We start from the raw sequence: 23,271 nt of genomic DNA, 5'->3' as shown, positions 1-23,271 counted from the left end.
CTATTCATTGTTGTGCCCTGCAAAGGGCTTAAAAATATAAAAGTCTAATATTTACAATGAAATGTTCTACATTTTTGAGGTATCAATTCCCATTCATATTAATTTTAGAGGGCCAAATATCTGCTGCTGCTCTAGATTTTATTAGCCATCTCTGTAAGTACCAATACAAAATCATACAAATCCTTACCAACCTTGATCTCATTTGGCATTTAAAAAATGAATGCAAATGTCTGTTTTGGATTCATGTTTGATTTATGTCTTCTCACTTTTGGCACTGTGCCTGAACAGAAATCAATGAAAGGCATTTTGACAGCAAATCACCCCCCCCCCCCCCGAATTATCTTTGATATTTCAGTGGCAATTATCTGGAGTTCACAAAATTTGACTCTTATTGGTTGTCTGTTCAGATTTGACATGGCTCTGGAGTGGCTGCTAAACAATATAAAATAGTTGAAATATCTAGCTGGATGCTGCACCCATGTCAGACTGTAATATTCATTTTTCCATTAAAGAATTACAGTGGCCTCTGGTGGCCAATAGCTGCAAGTGTGTATTTTACATTGCATTTAGGTCATCTTCCCCACCTTAACGTCAAGGCTTTGTAAAAACTGAACATATCTAACAACTGCTGTCTCCTTCATGTTAAGGCTGCTACATGCAACTCAGGAGAGGCCACCAACCAACCAACATGTCAGTACTTCATGACCTGACAAATGAGACTCAATCTTTCTACAGTGCTTGTACCAGCTTTAGAGGTCTTCAAATATATTGGATTTATGAAAGAATTGTCTTACAATACTGAAAAAATACTCTCACAAAATACCAAATATGCCAACAAATAAGCGTCTGCTGCACACAGTTGCAAATTAAAGTGTTTATTTAATTTCATATCACAGCATTTTTTATGAATCAATGTTTACAAAAGGAACTTAGAAGAATAAAAATCATTTTAAAAATGTAAATTTCTTTTTCCAGGAGCCACAGAAATGAACACTTGTGTTAAGGTAGAATCTGTCCCTTGAAGTGAGTGTTTAGTAGAATTTTCAAAACGTTATGAAAAAGATACTGTATGAAAATTCCATATTTGTTTCATGTTAATTCTGCTTCTTAATGATTTTCTTGATTGTGTATCTGTTGTATAAGTGAGTTATGAGAGCGAGAGTAGTAGCTTCAGTTTTATAGAAGAATATGCTTTGTTGTTTATCTACAGTTAGGGATGAAACAATTACTTGTTTCACAATAAACCACGATAAAATCCAGATTACTGTTTCAAATTTTAATTATCTTTAAAACTGTGTGATAACCGTGCTTTGAAATACTCAAAGTAAATACCGTCCAGCATGAAGCAAAGTTATGAACAGTCTCTCAGGCGCAGGTGTTTTGTGTCATTAACCCACTGACATAGCAAAGGACTTGATGCTGTTTCAAACTGTTGAGAGGTTTCCAATGTAAACCTTAATGATTCCAGTATTTGAATAAATCTGTGATAATACCGATAATACTGTGAGAATTCTGGTCACTATAATCGTGATATGAAATTTTCATAGTTTCATCTCTACCTGCAGTAATTAAAGATATTACAGCGTACAGCGAAGACTTTACTGTGTGACATCATTCAGGGTTTGTCACTGCCGACGACGGGGCTGAAGGGTTTTGCAGATTCAGCCATGAAAGCTTCGATCTCCTCCACGGTGCGAGGGACACAGGTCAGCAGCTCCATGCCATTGGCTGTCACTGCAATGTCATCTTCAATGCGAACCTGCAGACAGCAGTGTCACAGCAGTCAGTCAAATAAGGTAGAATCAACACTGGAAATTCAGTCAATGCAAAAAATGTTCAGAAAAGTTCATATGATTATGAGCTGGACCAGGCACTGAAAATTCTATATTTACACTGCTTGCAATTTTGTTTTACTTAAAACTACAACAATGAACTTTCCTATTGCATTGAATTTGGAGCCCCCCCTCAACAAAAGCAGCACCTTTAACCTCAATTAGTCAAAGCAGATCTGTAACCATTCACAATAGCTTCCAGAGAAGTCTGGTTCCGTCACAATGTTCTTGAGGATTTATCAAATTTCCTGATTTTCCATATCTAAGCCTTGACTTTTATATTGCATTATTTGACATTTTCATGCATAAAGTCACATTACAAATAGCTTTTAGAGTCACAGTTGCAAGACTTGACAGAGCAGCAATGTTGCCATTCTGTGGATCAAGTATCAGTCTTCCCCTGGCAGCTCTCTGATGAGTTCCCTTCAGTATTAGAGGCTTTGTAGCACTAATCCTGTAGACAACCTGATTAATTTCTATCACCCCTTCAGTGAATTCAATACAACAAACACAACAAAATAAGACAGGCAGACTGACCCCTCCAAAACCACGGAAACGAGCCAGCACTTGGTTGTTGATAAAGCAGCTCTGGGCGGGGTTGGCCAGGGCCTGGTCCAGCAGGTGATTGATGAAGTAAATGCCGGGCTCCACGGTGAGGACCATCCTCTCCTGCACCAGGCGACCCATCCGAAGACTCCTCAGTCCAGGCTCGTCAATACGGTCCACCCCCTGGACAACAGTACAGTTTATTAAAACTAAGCATCAAGGCTGACAGCATTCATGTCATATGTACAGTTCAAAAGGAGTTTCACTGCACAATGAAATTCTTCCTTTGCCTTTCAGTGTCAATGATATTAAACAATCAAACACACAAATTGTGAAGAAAAGTATAAAAATACAAGAAACATAAACAAATGATATTAGCAGAGACCCTAACCCTTTGATTGAGTTTGCTAAAAACGAGCCATTAACACTGATTTTCATATAATGACAGACTGAGTGAGCTCTGCTTCAGTGTTATTCCCATACTGACACCTTTGGCTGGTGAACGCTCAGCATTTCCACTGCTTCTGTATTTAGTTGCCTAACTGTAAAAAATCCTCTACCACAACCATCTTTGTTCAGAGTTCAGGCAACGTTCCAGCTTCCCCTCTCTCCTGCCCTCATCCTGAACTTGTTCCCGATGCTTGGCCTCTTTTTGTTTCACTCTCACTTCTGCACTGAGGGTCTGTCTATTATTAATGACGCATCAATATTGGAGGAAAAGCACTGCAATTTCTTCTTCTACTGCCTGGAGTCTGACTGCTACATCGCAGACTACTGGTTGGTTGTGATGTGGTCTACTCGACTCACTTTTGGTGCCTCTGTTTTGTTTTCTACTGAAGATAGTACTGAGCTGATCGTCATAGCAACACTATTCCAGCAGTTGAAAAACAACAAACAGGAGCTTTACTTGGTCTTAAGAAGCTACAGCTTTTTTTCCCTGACAAACTGTAACCTATGCTGTACATTTACTGCCACACTGACAACTTGTCTGCTCACCTTTTTCTCTCTGCTGTTCACTCAGCCACACACTACCTAGGCTACACTACTCTAACCAATTAGTAGTCTGCAGTGATTTCACATCATATTTTAGTTCTGGCTCAGCTTACTTGGAACCTTGACTTAAAAACGTACCAGGTACAGGTTACAAGTTACTATCCACGGTGAAAAACCAAAGCAGAGCAAGTCGAGCTGAGCCAAGCTGTACATGAAGTGAAAACGGGGCTTGATTCTTCTGTTCTCACCTCGGGGTATCCTCCCACATCGTGCACGTCGATGCCCAGCAGGTGTCCCAGGCCATGGGGCATGAAGACGGAGCCCAGGTGGACCTTCAACATGTCCTCCACGTTACCCTTCAGGATGCCAATCTTCACCAGCTCCTCCAGGTGAACCCGGTCAGCCAGGCGGTGCATGTCAGTCCACTTCACACCTTGAAAACAAACAGCATGGTTTAGAAAGAACAGTGTGTTTTATTCATGTTGAATTTTAAATTTAAGTACGCATGAGAGCATGAAAGCCTCTCAAAGTGTAGGCATGAATCTAAAGCCAGGTTCACATTTAACTTATAAGTGTAATTCACAAAGAATTTTTATTTGTGAGACCACAGGAACTATAATTAGAAGTAAAGACACTATCTTTAACTGTACTGAAAACCTTACAGTTAAACTGTCAAGGAACTCAAATGTTATCGCTAATGATCACTAACATGGTTTGTACTTTACAACAACAAAAAAGATACCTATGAAATGCAACAAAACAATTACCAGTTAACCCAGTGCTAGTAATACTTTTTCAGGTTGGAAGATTAAACTGTAAGTACTTTTTCTCACTTTACTTTACACTACAGGCTACTCAATAATTAAACCGACTTAAAAAAAGATGATAACCTGGTCCGATAGCTGCCATGACAGCTCGGGAGGATTTCAGGACGGCCTCATAGATGGACCTCTGGTCTGGAGTGAACTTGCCGTTGGCTGGGAAGGAGCAGGTTATGTCTGAGGTGTAGCAGTAGTACTCGCCACCCATGTCAAACAGACTGCAGGGGGCAAAACATCAGAACTAATTCAGTAAAATTCATGTCCACAGTGCCGTGAGTTTTTAAGCCAAAAATTAAGAACTACTGATGGCTACTCACCACATGTCTCCGTCCATAATTGTCTTGTCATTGGGAGCCCCAGCATGGCCGTAGTGGAGAATGGAGGAGTTATCGCCCCTGTTGTTACATGAATATAAATAGTTACTATGAATAAATACTACACGACAAATTGGTAATTGCATTGGATGTGACCTTATGAGACGACATGAAAACAAATTTTAATGAATGCATTTCAGTGCAGCATCAAAGGGATTACAGTCCTTACACATTTCATCACTCTCTTTTTACCTTTTAACTAGAAAACCCAGACACTGTGTATCTTTGAAGAATCCCTGTGATGATCAGGTGCTTGTTTTTCAAGCTCTTAATTTGTACATGAAAATAGCTTGCGTCCACTGACCACTAATTCCGAGGAAGAATTAATTACACATGGCCTTAAATACAAAAGGCCAAAGCATGATTAGCAAAAATGTCTGGGAATTCTTCATTCATAATGAGGGTGTTAGACGACAGTAACCCTGCAGAAAAGAAGAATTCGATGTTTCAGCAGGCATGGTTTGATTTGACCAATAAGACAATCAGGAGACTGCAGGGCCACAGAGAGGCAACTTCCACTGCATCCTAAACTCTGCTTTGGACAGAATGTGCCACTGAAGCTTGAAGTCACAGTTTGTAACTTCTATAAAAATGATATGTCATATTGGTAAAAACTGTCAGTATATCCTGACAGAAAATGGATCAGGTTCCTGTGGTTCCTCCTGGTGCTCCTAAAGGTAACTGCAAGAATCCACCATGCCTGAACAAAAGCAACCAATCAGAGCCAGCTTTCAACCTGAAGCACTGGCATGAATGAGTCTCATTCCAGCCCGGTTGATTCTTTTATAGATATAGTTTCAGCAAATATAGCAAAAACTTTTTTAAAGTAGAGGTTACAAACTAAAGCTTTAAAGGGTGTTCTAAACTATATTCTAAAGTGTTTCTAATATTTGTGTTTTTTCTGCAGGGTTCCCCCTAAAATGTGAAGACAACATTTTGAACTGGTGACTTCTTTAACCTTTAAGCTAACTTTTATTCCATTCACGACAACATCCTAACTATACCCAATGTTTAATTAACCAGTTAATTAAGTTATCAATATGATACGTACTTGAGTAAGGCTCTAGGTGTGTTGTTCACATGCACCATCAACATGTGACACAAAAGAATAATAAAATAAAGTGTTTAAATTCAACCTTTTTATTTAACTCATTTTACACTTTTATCGTGAGAAGCTTTTCAGCTACATCACCCACACCTACACTTAGAAGTATCTTTGGAGAAGCATAATTTCAGTGTTAGTTAGAAATGAAACGGGTAAACATTAACTGACAAAGCCTTACGTTCCACAGATGCAGGTGTACGAGGTGTGGCGCATTCCTCCTTTATTGTAGCAGTAGTGCTGGAACAGGCTGCCAAGAAAAAGCACAACGTAAGAAAAAGGAAACTACACAATTTCAGCACGGTAGAGCTCAGAAAAAATACTAATTAGCTGATGGACTTTCACTGCCCTCTTCCTGACGCCGCACTTTTTAAGAATTCATTCAGCACTCATTCTTTAATCATCACACGGTCAGGAACATCAAACACTTCTATGGATCTTGACAGCATCGCAATGCTGAGTAAAATGATGGGTTCACATTTCCTGGTTCTTCTTACACAATGAAGGCAGATGAGCACGACTGACAGCTGCTCTGACACAGCACTGTTAAAAAATACAAATCAAATAATCCTAATAAAATCTACAGATAAACCAAAAATTATTATGTTACCATTCAAATGACAGATCATATTTGTGTTTTGCTAGAGCCTCTTCAGTTCCAGCTATGGGTTAGTTGTGTTTCTCTGTTGAAATTTGTGATTTTGGTGAATGAGAAATTGTAACTTCTCTAAATGTAGATTGATCTTCCATTTGATTGTAATTCTATTCCTGTAATAATCCATCTTCCTTGTGTTTCATACTATATTTCATGGAAATATAGTATGACAAGAAGAATAACAAGAATATTTTTTTACTTTACTCTGGTTTTTATGTGAAGCCTGTGACATAATGTTACAAACCCACAAGTAAGAACCTCAAGTACTTACTCCACTGTGCCTATAATAAGAATTATAGATCATTTAAGCGTCAACATGAACCGAGGCACGCTATTACTTTTTGTTCCAACTTATTGACTACAGTGACTGTGTCAGCATACTCTATCTAAATGAATGTGACAGGAGCAGAGTTGGTCTCCATTTGCCGTAAAGTTTATTATCATGAGACCATTTGAAAGTAAAGTCAAATAAAATAAGTACTGCTGTAGTCTTCAAATGTACTGTGGATATACTCATAGATATGAAAGTAGACAGACTATGTCTCATCACCACATACATCTCTGGCATGAAAAAGGATCCACGGACAAAATGCACCACTTACCTCTCCATTTCATATTCCTTCTGCCCAGGCTTCACATGCTTCATGACCTACAGAGAAAAAGTGGGATTATATGTGATTAGCAAACGTGAAAACCACTTTTGAAATGGATCTGAATGTTTACCATATGCACAAACCACCAGTCCCCCATAGTAGCTAAGAATTCTCAATTGTCTGTGCATACTTTTCTTAGAAATTTCTTTGTTCTCTTTTGTTTACGTGATACTTTTGGTATCCTTGCTTTTAACATAACACAATAAATTGTGAATTAGTTCCTTTAGGACAGTCAGGACAGGATTTATGCAAAGCAGGCCTAAAGAGTTCAAAAGTCCTCAAGCACTCCCAACAGTGAGGGAACAATGGGAGGAAAACAATATTGAACACTCATAGTAAGTGATTTCAGAGGACAGATAAAACCCCCGAAGAGGTTATTGGGGGTGATAAAGTGAAATCCTGTGCAGAAGTAAAATATTGCTTTAATGTTACAGCTTATTGGTCAAAGACCATCTCCATTAACTGCTGGCCTCAAAGCTACTTAAAATCAATGGCATTTAAACAGTTTATAGCCTCAGAGGATCCTGACATCTTGAATCCTTTGAGTGAGTTTAAAACTCAAAAATCTGCTTGATACTTCAGATCAGATCACCTCGCCTGGAACCTCGACTGAGGTTATACAAACAAAAGTATTTGGTACCAGGTGCCCCACATGGAAAACAATGGAATGGAAAACCAAAAAAGGGTCATTAGAGTCAAGCAAAGCAGCTTTAGGTACTTTGGGTGTGTTCTGCTTTTACTGCACACCTCAAGAAAGAGTCATAACTGTTTTGTAACTGTATTGCTGAACTACTGTTTTAATGGTACAGTTTATTGGCAAAGGCAATCTCTGTTAACTGCTGGCCTCAAAGCTATGGGATGAAGTTAAAATCAATAGCATTTATACAGCTTATAGCCTCACAGGATCCTGACATCTTGAATCCTTTGAGAAAGTTTGAAACTTAAAAAACTTTGTACCAAGCAGCAACGTCCAGAGCTGAAGAGTGAAGCCAACGCAATGTTGGCCACTCCTATATTTAACTGTCCACCTTTACAACATAAATAAACATGTTTACAGCCTGAAAAAATGTTTTAAGCTCTGTAGCTAATTTCCCACCAGTTTAAAGTTATATATAATTATGAGCGTGCCCACTTTGAGGGACAGGTGGGCCTCAGCTCCACTCATGCTCCACCTCTTTGCCCATTTTTGAATTAGCTGGGAGGCCAAGGCCAGAGCTCACTCTCTAGAAGACTATGGGTGACATCACAGACGTTTATTTACCGTCTATGTTTGATACCTAGATATTTTAGATGTCTAATTTCATGCTTTCAACTTTTTTCTTTCTATATGTATTTCTTGTTGTTAGAACATCTAACATACACCATTTTGAGCACCCTTGCAGATGCTGCCCGGCCAACGAGAATCTTACCATTTTGTGGGCTTCACTGGAAATCCTGTTGGTGTAGCGCAGGACCTCCAGCTCCATATCAGTCTTAAGCAGACGGCTGCAGGCACAGACAGAAACAAGAAGTGAGAGACCAGCTCTCTCAACCTGACAGTTTATTGATGCACAGTACAATGAGTGTACTGCATAGAGGATTCATATAACTCTCATGGTAAGATAAAGGAATACAGTTTCTGTATATTTACACTTTTAATACAGTAACTGATACAGATAACAAACAGATGGTCCTCCATCATTCACAGGATCATTGTAATTAAATGTTGATTCTTTAAAGTCCAGTGAGAAACTTTTTCATAATCGACTGTTGAAAATGTTTCAAATCACAATAAAATGTAATACAGTCTTTGATATAAATTGAAGCTTTAAGACCATGTTAGAACCTTCCTGCTGATCTTACCATTTCTCATTCATTTGTGTCAGGAAACAGTAGCTGCATTTCAAATAGTTAGATACTGCGGCTTATTAATGATTTCTACAATAATAGAGACAAATAAAAAACACAAGGCAGTGGTAACCAATAGTAACACAAATGAAAGTGGGAAAAAAAATAGACTCTTTCAAAAGAGTACCATGCGAGCTACACAGAGTAGAGAGGGCAGGGGGTTCAATCAAGTCTTTCTCCCCAGGAGGTGTGCCTGAAAAGCATTCCTCCTTATTTCAGAAAATGTCAATTCATCTGGGAGGCTGCAAACTCTAATGCCAAGGACGACCAAGTGAGCACGAAGTCCATTACATCTGTGAGGACTGACTTCTGATTCTAAGGGGGGAAAAAACAAGCCAAAGAAAAGCTCCTGTTTCTGATTACAGACACACAATTACCTGACTGTGCAGCTGTAATTGTTTGTGAGTTAAATGTAGCAGAATGACTGAATAACTTTTGGGTAATGAAGTGAGAGGCTACAGTATAGTCTTTATTCTCATCTTCTGTACATTATGATAAAACATTTTAATTACTTACCATTCCACGATGACTGGGTGTAAGAAAGTGTTGTTCACTTGGAAGCTGAGAAAAAAAGAGAGCAAAGTAATAAATATAAATAAAGCTTTGGCAAAAAAATCTGTGACAAAGATCTCTTCCCTCACATTCTGCCTGGCTTCTTCTGTGGGTGAATGTCTGCCATTTACTACCAGTCTCCCCCCAAAATCACATTTGCTTCCCTATGCTGGCAAAATCCCGATATTCACAAATCTGACGTCAAAATACCTGACCACTGATCTTTCTGCCCATGTTCCACAAGCCAATTAGCCCCTGGCTGCTGTTCTTAAATTGCATTTCTGTCATTGTGTCTCTTCGACCTGCTACACTGCCTCACACCACCCACTCACCATCATGACCCTCAAGGACATCCAGGGAGAGACAATTGAGTTTCCATTAACCACCTACTGGCTTTACTCCACCACCAACAGTGTCAAGATCCTATTTTATTTCCTTTCCTATGCTTAATGAACATCAATGGAGCCAAATATTTTCACTCTTTTGCCAACTTCAAGACATACTGTTAAAAACACGGTTGGTTTGGAGTGTATTGGAGCAGCATCATGTCTCATAAATCTGGCTTCCAAAAACAAAAAGAAAGGAGAGGAATAAAGAGAGAGAAGAGGGGTGACATTATGTCACCAATTTTTCTAAAAGAAAGTTGGGTTTACTTCATGAGTGGTGGAATTAATAAATTTTTGCCACAGTGAGAGAGGCTACTGTTTACATTTGCTAGTGTTCACATTTCACTCCCCTGATAGCCAACATTTAATCAATGCAGACCAACTTTTAGCAAACTATTCTTGTTAAATCAGTTGTCTTTGGTCCCACAGATGCAGATTCAGCTTCAGGCCCAGCAGCCCCGTCTTCCCCTCCCATCCTCATCCCCATCCCTCAAATGAACCTGCCCTCCTCCCAGCTGAAGAAGGTGAGCAGCATTGTGTTCAGTGACATGTCAGTTCGTATATTTGCAGGGGGTCCATGGAAATTTCTTTTTTTATTATTATGAAAAAAAAAAAAATATTAAACCTTTTTAGCAACAAGAATTCCAAGAATTTAATTTACGTTTCCACATAATTATTATTATTTGAGACACAAACAGCCTGTAGTTTGTACTGGATGGTGTACAGTTTGAAGCATTGAGTGACTAAGCCAATTTTAAAATAATTCTTTAATAATACCTTGATGCAGAATGAAATGGTCACTGGCATAATTTAGGTTGTATTTATTTTAAGTTATTTATTAATGTAAAGAGGTCTTTTTCCATTCAAGATTTATTTTTTTTTACCATCAGAGGTACATTTGGACTGTAACAGATGGCTTTTTGCTCATTTCTTATAGGGTGTCAGACAAGTCTGTCAGTAAATATTGTACAGTAAGTACTGAACTACAAGAGAGTTACAAGCTGGCAAATGCTGAGTTCTGCAAAACTTTGAATGGGTCGATTAGGTTCAGGAGGTTCGGTTACAGCGATAGCACATTGTTGGCATGGCTTGTGGTGGTGGGGCCCAATGTATCTTTTCATAAGGGCCCAAAATCCCTGCTGGTGCCCCATATGTAGTTAAAAAAAGAACAAAGACCAATAGTAGCATTGTCATTAATTCATAACTGACAAGGAAAAGCACAATTATTTGCTTTATTAAATTTGATTCAGAATTAGGTTAATCAGCTACAATCAGTATACATGACTGTCTGCTGTAGCTGTGGTTATGAAAGAGAAAAAAACCCAAAACGTCCCTGAACAAAGTATAATTACGTTAATGCAAAGTGACGCCAATTAAACATACCAACTAATTCCTTCAAAGGAGGCCTCACGGCAGATGCTCCCGCTATCTGTATTCAATCCTCGCTGCAAACAAACACAAGAAAAGTGAAACAGCATCACCACCAAGTGCATTCAAATGTCGATTCAGTAGGTTTAATTGGTTTATAATCCATAATTACAGACTGACACATTTTTGAGAGCTGTACAATTAGTAAAAAGGAGTTTACATTTTTTCTCCACGCTGTGGTTTTTAAGCAGCTGATCAATATAATAATCAGGTTTTTAAAAGTTGACAATATTAAAGATTGATGTTTAGTATAGCAGACATGTTTTGCCAATATTTAACAGCTCACACACAAAAAATCTATTCTATAAATACCACTTCATGGGTATATACTCCCACCAACCACTCAAATTGCAGTTTACATCCATGTCTGTCTAGATTTGTATAATATATGTGGTAAGAACTCCGCCATCACCTGAAGCTCAATAACAGCAAAACCAATGAGCTAATGGTGGACTTATGTTTACTCTAATGAGACATGAGACATATATTGCATGTCTGAAGTTTCTTGGAATTTGGCCCACTGATAGGCAAAAAAAATATTAATCGGAGTTGAGGGTCTACAGATAGAGGGTGCCATTTACTGTAAAGACTGCAACCCCGTGAGGCAAATTTTTGATTTGTGATACAGGGAAATGTAAATAAAACTGATTTGACTTGACTTTATTCAGTTCTGTAGTTTGCATTTGCTGTACATCTATTTGTGTGCAAGTTCACTGATGGAAAGAAAAAAAACAGTAAAATTCCTTCCATATGTTAACATGCTCGGCCAATAATTCTGAACACAAAGTTGTAGTCATGACAGTCGACTATGCTTCAGATTTAGATGTTGCTGCAAATAACCTACACATTCTAAAGGTGGATGCTTCACACACATTTCAGGCACAGAAATTCAAAAAACAGCATGTGCATTCAAAAACTGGTACTGGGTGCTGGTCAGAAATGCAAATACAAAAGTATAAAACTGCATCTGTACACCAGACGCTGCCCCTTATAGCGTTTTAAATGCTTTATCACCACACGTCACACATCTTCAACCTGACAGCACAGAAGTGACTTGCAGTGCACTCGCATCTGACGCAGTAATATTTAAACGGAGGATTCAACAAATTGGAGAAGTGAATGGGGATGCAGGGCCTACAGTTAACCTGCAGGCAGGGAGGGCTGGGTCATAAAAAGTAGCATTATGATTAAAAGCAGATGGGTTACAGGTGGTGAAATAAGGTGAAGCTGTCCCTATTAAGAGAAATGCTGTGAGTGCATTTACACACAAGGTATGGTGCGACTGCTATAATATTACAGCTTGCATGGAAATGTTACTATGGTATTACTGAAAGTAAAAGAAATCGCCTAGAAAGCTTGCACTGCTCGACATAATTTACCTTGGCATTGCAGCAAATACCATTAATACTGAAGCAGCAAAACTAAAAACTAGTTATAAATGTGACAGGTCAAGCAGAAGATAGCTGTGCTGTGTGTCACCTCGCACCAGGTGGAAGATAGAGCCCTATATCAACAGCTGTAATTAGGTAGAAATAAGTGATGCACTGTTCTAACTACACTCTGCAATATAAAGAAGCCATCAGCATACCAGTGTTAGGAGAGTTGCTGGCCTCAGGTTGGACAGGACATCGACAATCTGCAAAGAAACAGACAGGAAGTAATTAGAAGACCGAGACACACGGTAGAGCAGCAGGGACAACATGCACCAGTTTTCTGCTCTCAGTCTGCAGAATAAAGGTCACTCTGGCAGACGCCGTTGTGGCTACGTGGCCTCTCTGGTACTCAGCAGCACACTGAATGACAAACCTCAAGTGACTTTATTACTCTTCTGCCAACAGCCTAAATGTCAGATAACAGATCCCTGACTCAGTGTTCAGAGACGATGCAATGATATTTGAGCCTTGTTATTATTAATAACACCACTAAAATGAACTTCCTAAAACATTCAGTGTATTGTGTGCACAGTACAGAAATCAGCCCTTCCTAACAGCTGAAGCTTCAAATAGGAATGTTGGAATAATTGCTATTATGCTTTAAAGTCAAACAAAGGTATGAAGTATCAGCAAAACTCTGCCAACAATAAATCATAAAGGTAAACACCAGCCAGATACTTAAAAAGAATGAAAAACACACGACCCAAGTTTTTCCTCCATAACTGTTGCATTTAACAATTTAAAGGTGAACTGTTTGCATCTTAAGTAGGTGAATGCTGATAAAAGTGTGTGTGCAACATCTTCCATGTCTGAATGTTGCTGCTGAAAAATAGAAAACTGCTGAAATATTTATAACCTGATACTGATAAAAAGACATATTGCTCTCTTTTAGGTCTTTCCTTCCTGTGGGCACCATTACCAGCTGAATGCTAAACACCACCAACTGAATTCTTTGTGTGACTGAATGGTAGTGTTCATTAAACAAATGTAGAGGCAATTATTATTGTAATAATTAGGTTTTCTCATAACATACTGCAGTGTTGAGTTGCTATTGTTTCATAGCAGAATTGGCTGTTACTTGAAGTGATAATCTGAATTTTAACCGGCGACTAATTAACAAATCTAACATCTCAGGCAGGTGCAGACATGTAAAAATACCTGAAATAACATCAGCAGAATGAGTCACTGAGAGGTCACAGTGTAAATCTAGACATGAATCTAAAACTGTTTGTGATCATTTCAAATGCAAACTTCTAGTGATTTGCCAGGCAGTGAAAGCTGGTATACTATAGTCAAATTATATTATTTTGATTCGTCAACATGCACACATTCAAAATAGCTCTGAAGCCGTCAACCTTCAATTATAGCTCCCCCGGGGATCTGCTGTCAGCACTGATACACTGTTTTCCAAAACTCTCAAAATAGGCAATTACAGACAGTCTGAACAGGAATGTATATTTAGACTAGGCAGTTAAAATGAAGAGAATGAAGCTGCAGGTTACAAATTTTACTACTGTCCAGATTTTCTCAGACAACAGCCACTGATGACACGACCATCCTCATCCTCTCACACCAATGCGTTCACATGCTGTGGTGGATTATTTAATAACACTTCATGACTGCCTAGAGTCTTGTGTGGTTTTTAAATTAATTACCTTGACAGATCTTATGGATTGTAATAGAGAAACCTGTACTGATCTCATTGGAGAAAAATGTCATTTACCTGATCATTCCTTAGTGAATTTAAGGTCGGTGATCATACAGGAGAAGAAAATATACTCGTTGCTCAAATGAAAAGACGATGTAGAACTGTCCCTGAGAATTTACTGTTGTCTAATATGTGTCGTTCTGAATTGTTGGAGTTGATTAAACAACTTGAAATTTGTAAAATTACACAGAGTAATGTTGATAGCTGGTATAATCAGTTCTGCAACATGCCAATTCTGGAAATGTGTAAATGCCAACCAAAAAAATATAATCAATATAAGGCCCATTAGAAAAAAAGGTGTTTTAAGCTCTACTGGAGCTCCCATTTAAATTTTTACGGTGTAATCATTATCTGAATAGACAATAACTTGGAGATAAATACAGGCAAGCACAATTTCTTTTTGTTAAAGTTTTTCGGTTCTATAAAAGGAGGTTTTGGAGAGGTCAGTCATTAAGATTTGATTACTTAAAAACTAATAATCCACAACAGGTTTGGAAATAGCTTAATAAAATGGGATCAAGGAGGTTGCAGAAAAACCTATGGAGGTTGTCTTAAGTAATGCTACTGTTGAAACTAGAAGAGTTTGTACTTAAAAAATAAGTTGGAGAGACATATGAATCAAGAAGCATATTCATCAAATGTATTTCTGAATTATTATATTACTTTGGAGGAAGTGAGAATTGCTATAGAGAGGTCAAAGCTGAAGAAAGCTGTCGGTGTGGAGGAAATCCCAAACGAAGTATTAAAGTCACCACCACTTCTAAATGTGCTTTTTTGTTTGTTTAAACTTTGCTTTAAACACAGTATTTTTCCTTCTGTTTGGTATAAATCCATCATTAAACCCATTTCAAAATCAGCTAAAAATGATCCAAGAATACCTCTTAATTACAGAGGAATCAGTCTTCTTAGTACGGTGTATAAATTATATTCTAATATTCTGAAAGCTAGGCTGACAAAATACTTGGAAAAAATCAAGCCTGCATTGATCACATTCACTCAATTTCAATGATTGCTGAAAATAAATCTACTGTTGTATGTTTTGTTGATTTTCAAAAGGCCTTTTGATTGTGTTCAGAGAGATTTACTTAATTTAAAACCTTTAAATGCAGGGGTGGATGGCAGATTTTATAAAGCATTAAAATCATTTTACAGCTGTCCGGCTGCTTGTTTAGATGTAAATAATATGCAAACTGACTGGTTTAGTTCTCCTTTTGGTGTTAAACAAGGTGATATTCTTTCTCCTACTTTGTTTACGATATATGTTAATGATTTAGCTCTTGAAATCAAAGATCTAATTTGGGTTTACATCTGGATAATTTAACTCTGGGTATTTTGTTGTATGCAGATGATGTTGCTCTCCTGGCTGAATCTGAAAATGACTTACAGAATATATTAAGTTTGCTAAAGATCTGGTGTTACAGATGGAGGTTATCAGTAAAACACAGATAAATATTTGGGATTTACACTTGATTAATTTATGACTTATGAGATCAGAACTAAAGTCCTGGCAGATTCAGCCGACAGAGTGTTAAAATATGCTGTCAACAAATTCAAACTCTGTAAAGATCTTGGATATTCTACACACTCACAACTTTATGATGCACGTGTCTCCCCTATATTAAATCATTCTTCAGGGATATATTCTTTAAAGAATGTGAAGTAGACTCCATTCAGAACAGAGCTGCACGCTGTGTTTTTTTTTAGGCGTTCATAAGTTTGCTCCTATTTTGTCTGTTCAGGGCGATCTGGGTTGGATTCCTTGTTCAATAAGGCGGAAATGTGAGATGATCAGACTGTGGAATCGACTGTATAATATGTCAGAAAACAGGATCAATAAGAAGTTTTTTTCTGCAGTAAATTGCACAATTCTCCTTGAGTAAAAGAGATTTATAAGGAAGCTGAATTACAATATATGTATAGTAATAATTTAACATGCAGCATAAACACAATCAGAAGAAGGTTACTTGTTAGATTTGCAAAATAAATTATATTTTGTTAAAACCAAGATTATGTACATATATTCGAATCAAGCACAATTATGGCCCTGAATTTTATGTTACACCAAATCGTCAAAGGTCTTTAGTCGCACAGTTGAGAACAGGAATCCTTCCTCTGAACCTTGAAGTTGGCAGATTTAAAAACATCCAGGAGGATGACAAGTTGTGTGAACTGTGTGATTTAGGAGAAGTTGAGAATTAATCACAGTTTCTACTGTATTGTCCTTTTTATGATGAGTTAAGAAAACCTATATTCAATGAAAAAATCCAAAATCCACAAATGTTCTGGTGCTCTAATGATAACAGAATGGAATGGTTGTTTAATTTTAATGTTTATAAGTTGGCTAATTTTGTTTCTTAAGCTTGGAAAAAGCATCAGGATGGGTCATTTAATTAACACTAATTGTGATCTATGTTATGTTTTTTTTTTTTTTTTTTTCTGGTTTCTCATCTGTTTTGCTAAAGAATAATGTCTTATAAGCCTGTTTGGGCTGGGCACATGCTTGTGCATGACACAATAATAAAAAATTAATTCATCCATTCATTCATTTGTATGCAACGACAACTTCTCCAGTGGGAGACAAAACCAGATATTAGTCCTTCTATCTGGCACCACAGGTACCTTTCCCAGGAGGTTCAAATAAAAGAATGATGACTTTAACCTTTAAAACAGTTTATGGAGGGTCTGATGTCCTTTGCTGTAACTTCATAGCCCAGTGACTGAACACCAAGGTTCAGTTATCGCACCGAAAAAAGGGTCACACACATGGAGGCTGTAAAGACCAACACCAACACACACAGACTTACATCGCAGGTGTAGTGCACCTCATCGACAGCATACTTCTCCTTGAAGTGCTCTTTAGGAAAGATCCTGTCAACATGCAAAACACAGAACAGGTAAAGAAAAGCGCGGTCAAGAAACACCAAGACTTGGGATTTTAAGAGGTCAGTGTGTAAAAACATAACCAACAGTGTAGACACAGGCAGAACTTAAGCAGGCAGGACAAACAGGAAACCATAAAAATTAATGAGGAACCCAACAAAGTACTCATTCAGTAACTTCTGATCTGTAACTCCTCCTTATCTTACACACAATCACACAATCACAGAGTGACTGTAACACTGTATGCACAATTTCTGTCTGTTCCAGTTTTTCCCAGTGGCCACTCATGGTCAGTCAAACTCAATGAAAAATTACCTTACAGCCCAAAGAACATTTTACCCATAAGCCACCTGCCACTCAAAATCATGTTTGTACAGCTATGGTTACAGTCTCTCTCTCTACACTCACATTTTGAGTGTTACTCATTTGCCAAAAAGAGACAAAACATATAATAAACAAAGTGAAGGATGAATTTGACTGCTTTTCTCCCCCAAATTTTCTATAGATATTGTAATATAATTTTTTTTGTCAATGATAATCGTGTAGTGAAAATCTGATATTGTGACAGCCTTAGTCAAAGTCTTATTTTTGCAAGAGGATATATAATTTCCAAAACAAGCAATAAAAGTGTGTCTCAGGTGGTTTGGGTGATGGCAAAACTATTATGCCTGAAATAGTTCTTGATGGCATTTCCAATAAAGTAAATAAATACAAACTCTCATATAAAAACTAATTTATACTGGGTGCACAAGATGTGACCGTGTAGCACATGACTTTGTCAACTCTTTCTTCAAGTTACGGCTCCCAGCTATGGACCAGCCGGTGATGACTGCTGGCCATGTACACGGCGCTTTGAAGATTAGTGTGACTCACTCTCCCATCCAAGTAGCATAGCTTTCAGGCAGTTTGGGGACAAAAAGGATGGATTTCCCAGAGTCCACATCAATGGCTCCATAACAGTCAGGCTCAGTTACTCCAAAAGCCCAGTGGAAGAAAGACTCCTGCAGAATGGAATCAGCCAGAGCATTAGTGAGGGAGATTATGATAGTCAGCGAGAAGAGAAAGTTTGCCAGTTCTGGTCAGATTATTACATAACAAAGAATAAGATGATGTCCTTGATTAGCCAGATAGGTTAAGAGAGGTGAATACAGAGCTCAACAACAAAACAAAACTCTTAATATGCCCACTGACTTTTGAAATAAGTCAGAAGCTTGGGTGAGAGTGTTGAGAAAACTGAGATCATAGACAGAAGTGATTTCTCTGCAGGATGGCTGGCCCACATATTTTGACAGAGTGAGGAGATTAACAGTGCCTGAGAAACTCAGAACTGAACCTGACTTTAGGAGAAGCCTGATGAGGTTTTTGTGGCTCCCAAACAGAATGCCCTCTGGGCACTTCAGGGATCGGGCACAACCAACTGAAAGGAGACTGACTGACTCAGGACATGATTAAGGGACTTAAAGGAACAGTCTGGATTATTTAATGATGGATTGCATGAAGTACTTATCAATAGTCAGCGTATTACCTACAGTAGATGGCGGTCAGTATTCCCCCCATTTGGAGAAGCAGAGAGGAGTACCGATATGGAATGATGGATAAATAAATGGAAGACCCTGGCCCAACCTTAGCCTGAGTTTTGCACCAATCCTAGAGTAAATTAAAGACTACCTACCTGCCTGAAAAGGAGGTCTGTGTCCGTGCAGTACCTCCGCTTCTGCTCTCCTCCCTGCAGCACCACCACTGACTGCGGCACCAGTCCGTCTTTGGCTTTGAGCCCTGTACAGAGTCGTCGACGGTTCTCTGCAAACAGGGCAGCAGACACCCTGAGGGTGTCATTACCCAGCCAGTAGACAGGTCTGAAAGGACAGGGAGGCAAAAAAGGAGAGGGCGGATTAGTGGCTGGAGAGATCCTCAACTGAAGGACTCTGGGTCTAGATTAGAACTGCCCTGTCATATAGCACACAAGCCTAAAATAACTACTTTTGTCTACACTGTGCCTACTACCATTCAACTGCTCTCTGATATCCTGGTGCTTATTCACAAAAGTATATAGCAGCTGCACTGGGAAGACTTTCACTTAAAGGGATAGTTCACTCAAATGAATGTACAGTCATTACACTGCTGGAGTTTCACAAGAAAACAGAGTTGCAGAATCTAATCCATTGAAGTGAATGGTGGCTTACCCTGATATTCTTACATTATCCTTAACCAATCATCACTCCTCATGCCTAAAAAAAAAAAAAAAATCCTCCATACTGCTGATCTGGTGTAATTCAAGTCTCAAATCTCCTGAAGCCCCAACATACCAAGTTGACTTGAAAGAAGTCATTTACACTCAACCTTAGCAGGAAGGTGAATAGACTTTAGATTTTCATATTTGGGTGAACTATCCCTTTAAGGTCTTCTGACTCATTGAGCTGGGGACTTGGTGGTTCCAGCTCATGCAAGCACCATTATGTTTTTAGCATTATCTGGAGGTAATCTTCAGGATTTGGTCAGTACATTTCAGCCTGAAGAGGTGGGTGAATCACAGCCCAGCTCACAGATAGACATAATTTTAACTGTTAGGTCTTTGTTATAAATCTTGATCTCTGGCCATGGCTTTCCTGATAACAAACACAACCTATCTGATTCAGCCTGGACTGTACCAAAGGTTAATCCATAACTTCATAGCATTTTATGGCTCAAGGATTTCTGAACCATTCACCGTGGGCTGAGTATAACAGGTGTAACTGTGAATCTTAGAGGACGGATAATCCCCAGTGAGGTCACAGATGATCTTATTGAGACAGTCAGACACAATCATGCACTACAATTCAAAAACTGCGCTGGCAATAGCCAAGGAAATAAAAGGGGGGAAAAAAGGGAAAACTATATTATTATAGGACTGTTTCAGTGAGATACTGATTAACTGACCTTATTTTTGAGGGAAGAGTTTCTGGTCTTGCACTGAATTACATAATGTCACAAAGTGTGCCTGATGTTTGTTTCAGTCTCAGTCAGAAATCACCTTAACTCTACCTCTAACTCTAATTTTGACTCTTGAACCACTGTGACAAGTAAATTTCCAAAGCGTGGAATCAATAAAGTTTATCTTATGTTAGGCCTATCTCTTGTCTGCTTATTGCTGACAACTATGATTAGCACAGCAGATTATTGTACGCTTTTATGTAATCATTACAAGAAGTCTGCCTGGATTGTGTCATGACCACATGAAATTTAAGCTTCTTCTTTTGAACAGTCACTATTATTTTTGTCATCTGTACTTACTAATGCACTAAATGGAATAAATTAAATACAGTGGATGTCATGTGAGTTTTTCCACTCCAAATCCTATCCACAATTTTTGTTTAATCTTGTATAGTGGACACTATCATGATTTCAAGCCTATAAATACAGTGATGAAGGGTCACTTACATTGCTTCATTTTTAAGGGCCCCAAGTCAAAAAGTCTGTGAACTGTATATAGTAATGGGATATACCAATTATCATTAGTTTCATATTATTAGTAATAGTAAACTGCAAGCATGCTTACTTCAGTTTTTCAAAAGTCAAAATATTTCTGAGCAGTTCAACTTTTTACTGTATACAGCTCAAAGTGCGCTAGTCTAAATCCTGTTTTTAGTTTTAGAAAGCGATAGTAGTTACTAGTTTAATTTCTCAAGATTTAAAGTGCCTTTAATTTAACTTAGGGTGAAAATTTATTTTTAAGTATTGTTTATAGAGACACTTAAAGATATATGTAACAGATCTCTTGTCAAGTCACTACTGTCGAAAGTACGCTGTATCCTTACAAAACTAAACTTCAAAGTATTTTGGTATTATTAACGCAGACAGTGCAGTAACGTTATTAACGACACATCTGCCTGGCAACAGCTTTATTATCAAGCTCGCGAGCTTAGCGAAGTAACGTTTTTACACTGCGGTGGGCTGAAAATAAAACGTAATATGACTCTATTAATTATCTCACGTAAAATAAATACAAATTACTTTCAGTCAAAGAGCTCTCAAGAAGCAGAAAACTCAACTCACTGTGGTGCTGCAGCCATGTTGACGTGCTGGTCCGGACTGTCATGTGCTGACTGGAGTCACGTGAGCCCTGGCGCTCAATCAGCTGACGTGTCTTGCGCCACGTTCAAGTCTATCGGAAATACCACTTTCAACAGTGAAGTTGCACCGAGAGGCTCTTTTTCTCAACAAATTGCACTGCAGTCAGAAAGAGAAAACACGCACACACACACACACACACACACACACACACACACAGAAAGAGAGCAAATCAAAAACACTTAAGAAGCTAAAAGTAAGGGAGTCAAACCAATGTAGGCCAATGAATTACTACTGAAACTAGGCCTACTGGTGCATGTCACATCATTGCAAGTAGGCATATTTGTTGCCTATGATATGCTGTAGTTGTAAAACTGGTATTGAATCGTTACAATAGAGTCTAAACCATAGAGACAATAGACTTTTTCCACAAAAGCCATTTTGACAGGAAATTGGGTAAACACAGGTGTTATCAATGATAGTAATTAAGGTTCCCTTCCATTCAGGGTGCTGCTATTGTAAATGCTGACTTGGCTCACTGGGAAGACTTTGCTACACTACATGGAAAGGGGCCTTAAATAGTGTAATTGGTGACACCTGAGTTTACCCTGCTATTTCACAGCAATATGGCTACAATGGAAAAGGTCTATACAATGCAATACAATAAAGGGGCAGCAAGTATACATAATTCTCAGGTTGAATAGTACAGAAAATATAAACAATGAAAAATATTTGCAAACAAGTGCAGAGAACATAAAAGCCATATCTAACATGTTTGTATCCAGTTAATGATTTTTGCCACACTATTCAATTTTTCAGTACCCTTTTATTTTTTCCATTTATGGCTTCAATTGTAGTGCTTTGGCAAGATCTGAAGTTAAATAAATAAGTAGGTTCTTGTAGGAAAGGTCAAGTCTACTGAGGGCTACAATCACTTAACATACAAACAATGTTGGTTTGAGCTGTCAATTAGAAAACTCTGGCTAAAACAATAATATTTACTGTAAAGATGAAGTTGTACATGCAGACACTATCCCGATCTCAGCTCTGTTTGTTTCATTGTCATTCAAACTACGTCTGCAGTTATACATTACATTTTTAATTGAAAAGAGGAATAGCACAATTAAGACACCTCACACAGTCACGTAGGACATATGCTCTCAGTTCTTTTTTGTCCTGTGCTGAGGAAGTGAAATTATCCTAGGTCATGAATATAAATGAACCCACACTAACAGAATTAGAACATGTTCTATAGTCTGCAGGGAACACAAAATGTGTTGATACAGTCACATGCATACGTGGTGAGAATTTGGTTTATAATAATTAGTGTATATTCATTCTTTTTTCACTGGTGAGAAGCCGGTGATCTTTTCAAACACAAAGGCTTTGTTTATTAATCAGTGTACCAAATTTCATTGTTTACAAGTTAGAATGGGACTAAATAATGAGTCATGTTTAATCTCTCAAGTGCTGCAGGGGAACACGACTAAACACATATGACTGTATTCTCTCTCTTTTGACTTCAATTTCCAGTGGTGCTTTTGCAGCAGAAACAGTAGGGGGAGATGCAACTCTCTTTTGTCACAATGCAGGGAGAGCTGGAGAAATAATTATTTATTATGAGTGACTGCAGATACATGATGCAGCTAACTCTAAACAATGTGTCATAAAAGACAGCATCCAGGCATAGATGACAGACTGTCAAGAGGGCTGCCGCACTGACAATGAAACATGAGCAGCTTTCACTGTGATGACAGGTAGATGTATATGGTAAAAAGATGTTTTGACACCTATCTGTTTTTCTGCAGAAATAAACTTTTTTTGGTTTCATAAACATGTCCTATCCAGGTAGATGGAAGTTATTTTTAATGTCTATTTTAATCTCACAGAAGTGAAAGGGGAATTTGCCATAAACTGTTGGAACATCTGCAAAGGAAGATAAGAAGTTCATAAGAATAAAAGCATGAAGTACTT

General features: G+C 38.2%; 1 protein-coding gene across 1 annotated transcript; it reads right to left on the bottom strand.

The window, feature by feature from the left end:
- Positions 1-859: 859 nt before the first annotated feature.
- Positions 860-21,377, bottom strand: pepd (peptidase D). The gene is made up of 15 exons (XM_084721094.1): positions 21,283-21,377; positions 18,923-19,106; positions 18,124-18,251; positions 17,175-17,238; positions 12,818-12,865; positions 11,185-11,246; positions 9,380-9,424; positions 8,386-8,461; positions 6,926-6,972; positions 5,850-5,918; positions 4,510-4,587; positions 4,262-4,410; positions 3,620-3,804; positions 2,370-2,561; positions 860-1,759 (listed from the first exon to the last, which is right to left on the bottom strand). The coding sequence occupies exons 1-15, from the start codon at positions 21,297-21,299 to the stop codon at positions 1,616-1,618; spliced, it is 1,488 nt and encodes a 495-aa protein (XP_084577220.1). The 5' UTR covers positions 21,300-21,377; the 3' UTR covers positions 860-1,615.
- Positions 21,378-23,271: the final 1,894 nt, after the last annotated feature.

Source organism: Lutjanus erythropterus, chromosome 1, assembly GCF_056507025.1.
Source record: "Lutjanus erythropterus isolate fLutEry1 chromosome 1, fLutEry1.hap2, whole genome shotgun sequence".
Taxonomy (NCBI): Eukaryota; Metazoa; Chordata; class Actinopteri; order Lutjaniformes; family Lutjanidae; genus Lutjanus; species Lutjanus erythropterus.
The sequence above is the reverse complement of the archived record's forward strand: the minus strand, read 5'-3'. Positions and strand labels throughout refer to the sequence as shown.

Coding starts and splice junctions, on each gene's coding strand:
- pepd (XM_084721094.1), bottom strand. Junction 5,919..6,925: donor AAGGAATATGAAATGGAGAG/GTAAGTGGTGCA, acceptor TTTTCTTGGCAG/CCTGTTCCAGCACTACTGCT. Junction 1,760..2,369: donor GTTTCCGTGGTTTTGGAGGG/GTCAGTCTGCCT, acceptor TGCTGTCTGCAG/GTTCGCATTGAAGATGACAT.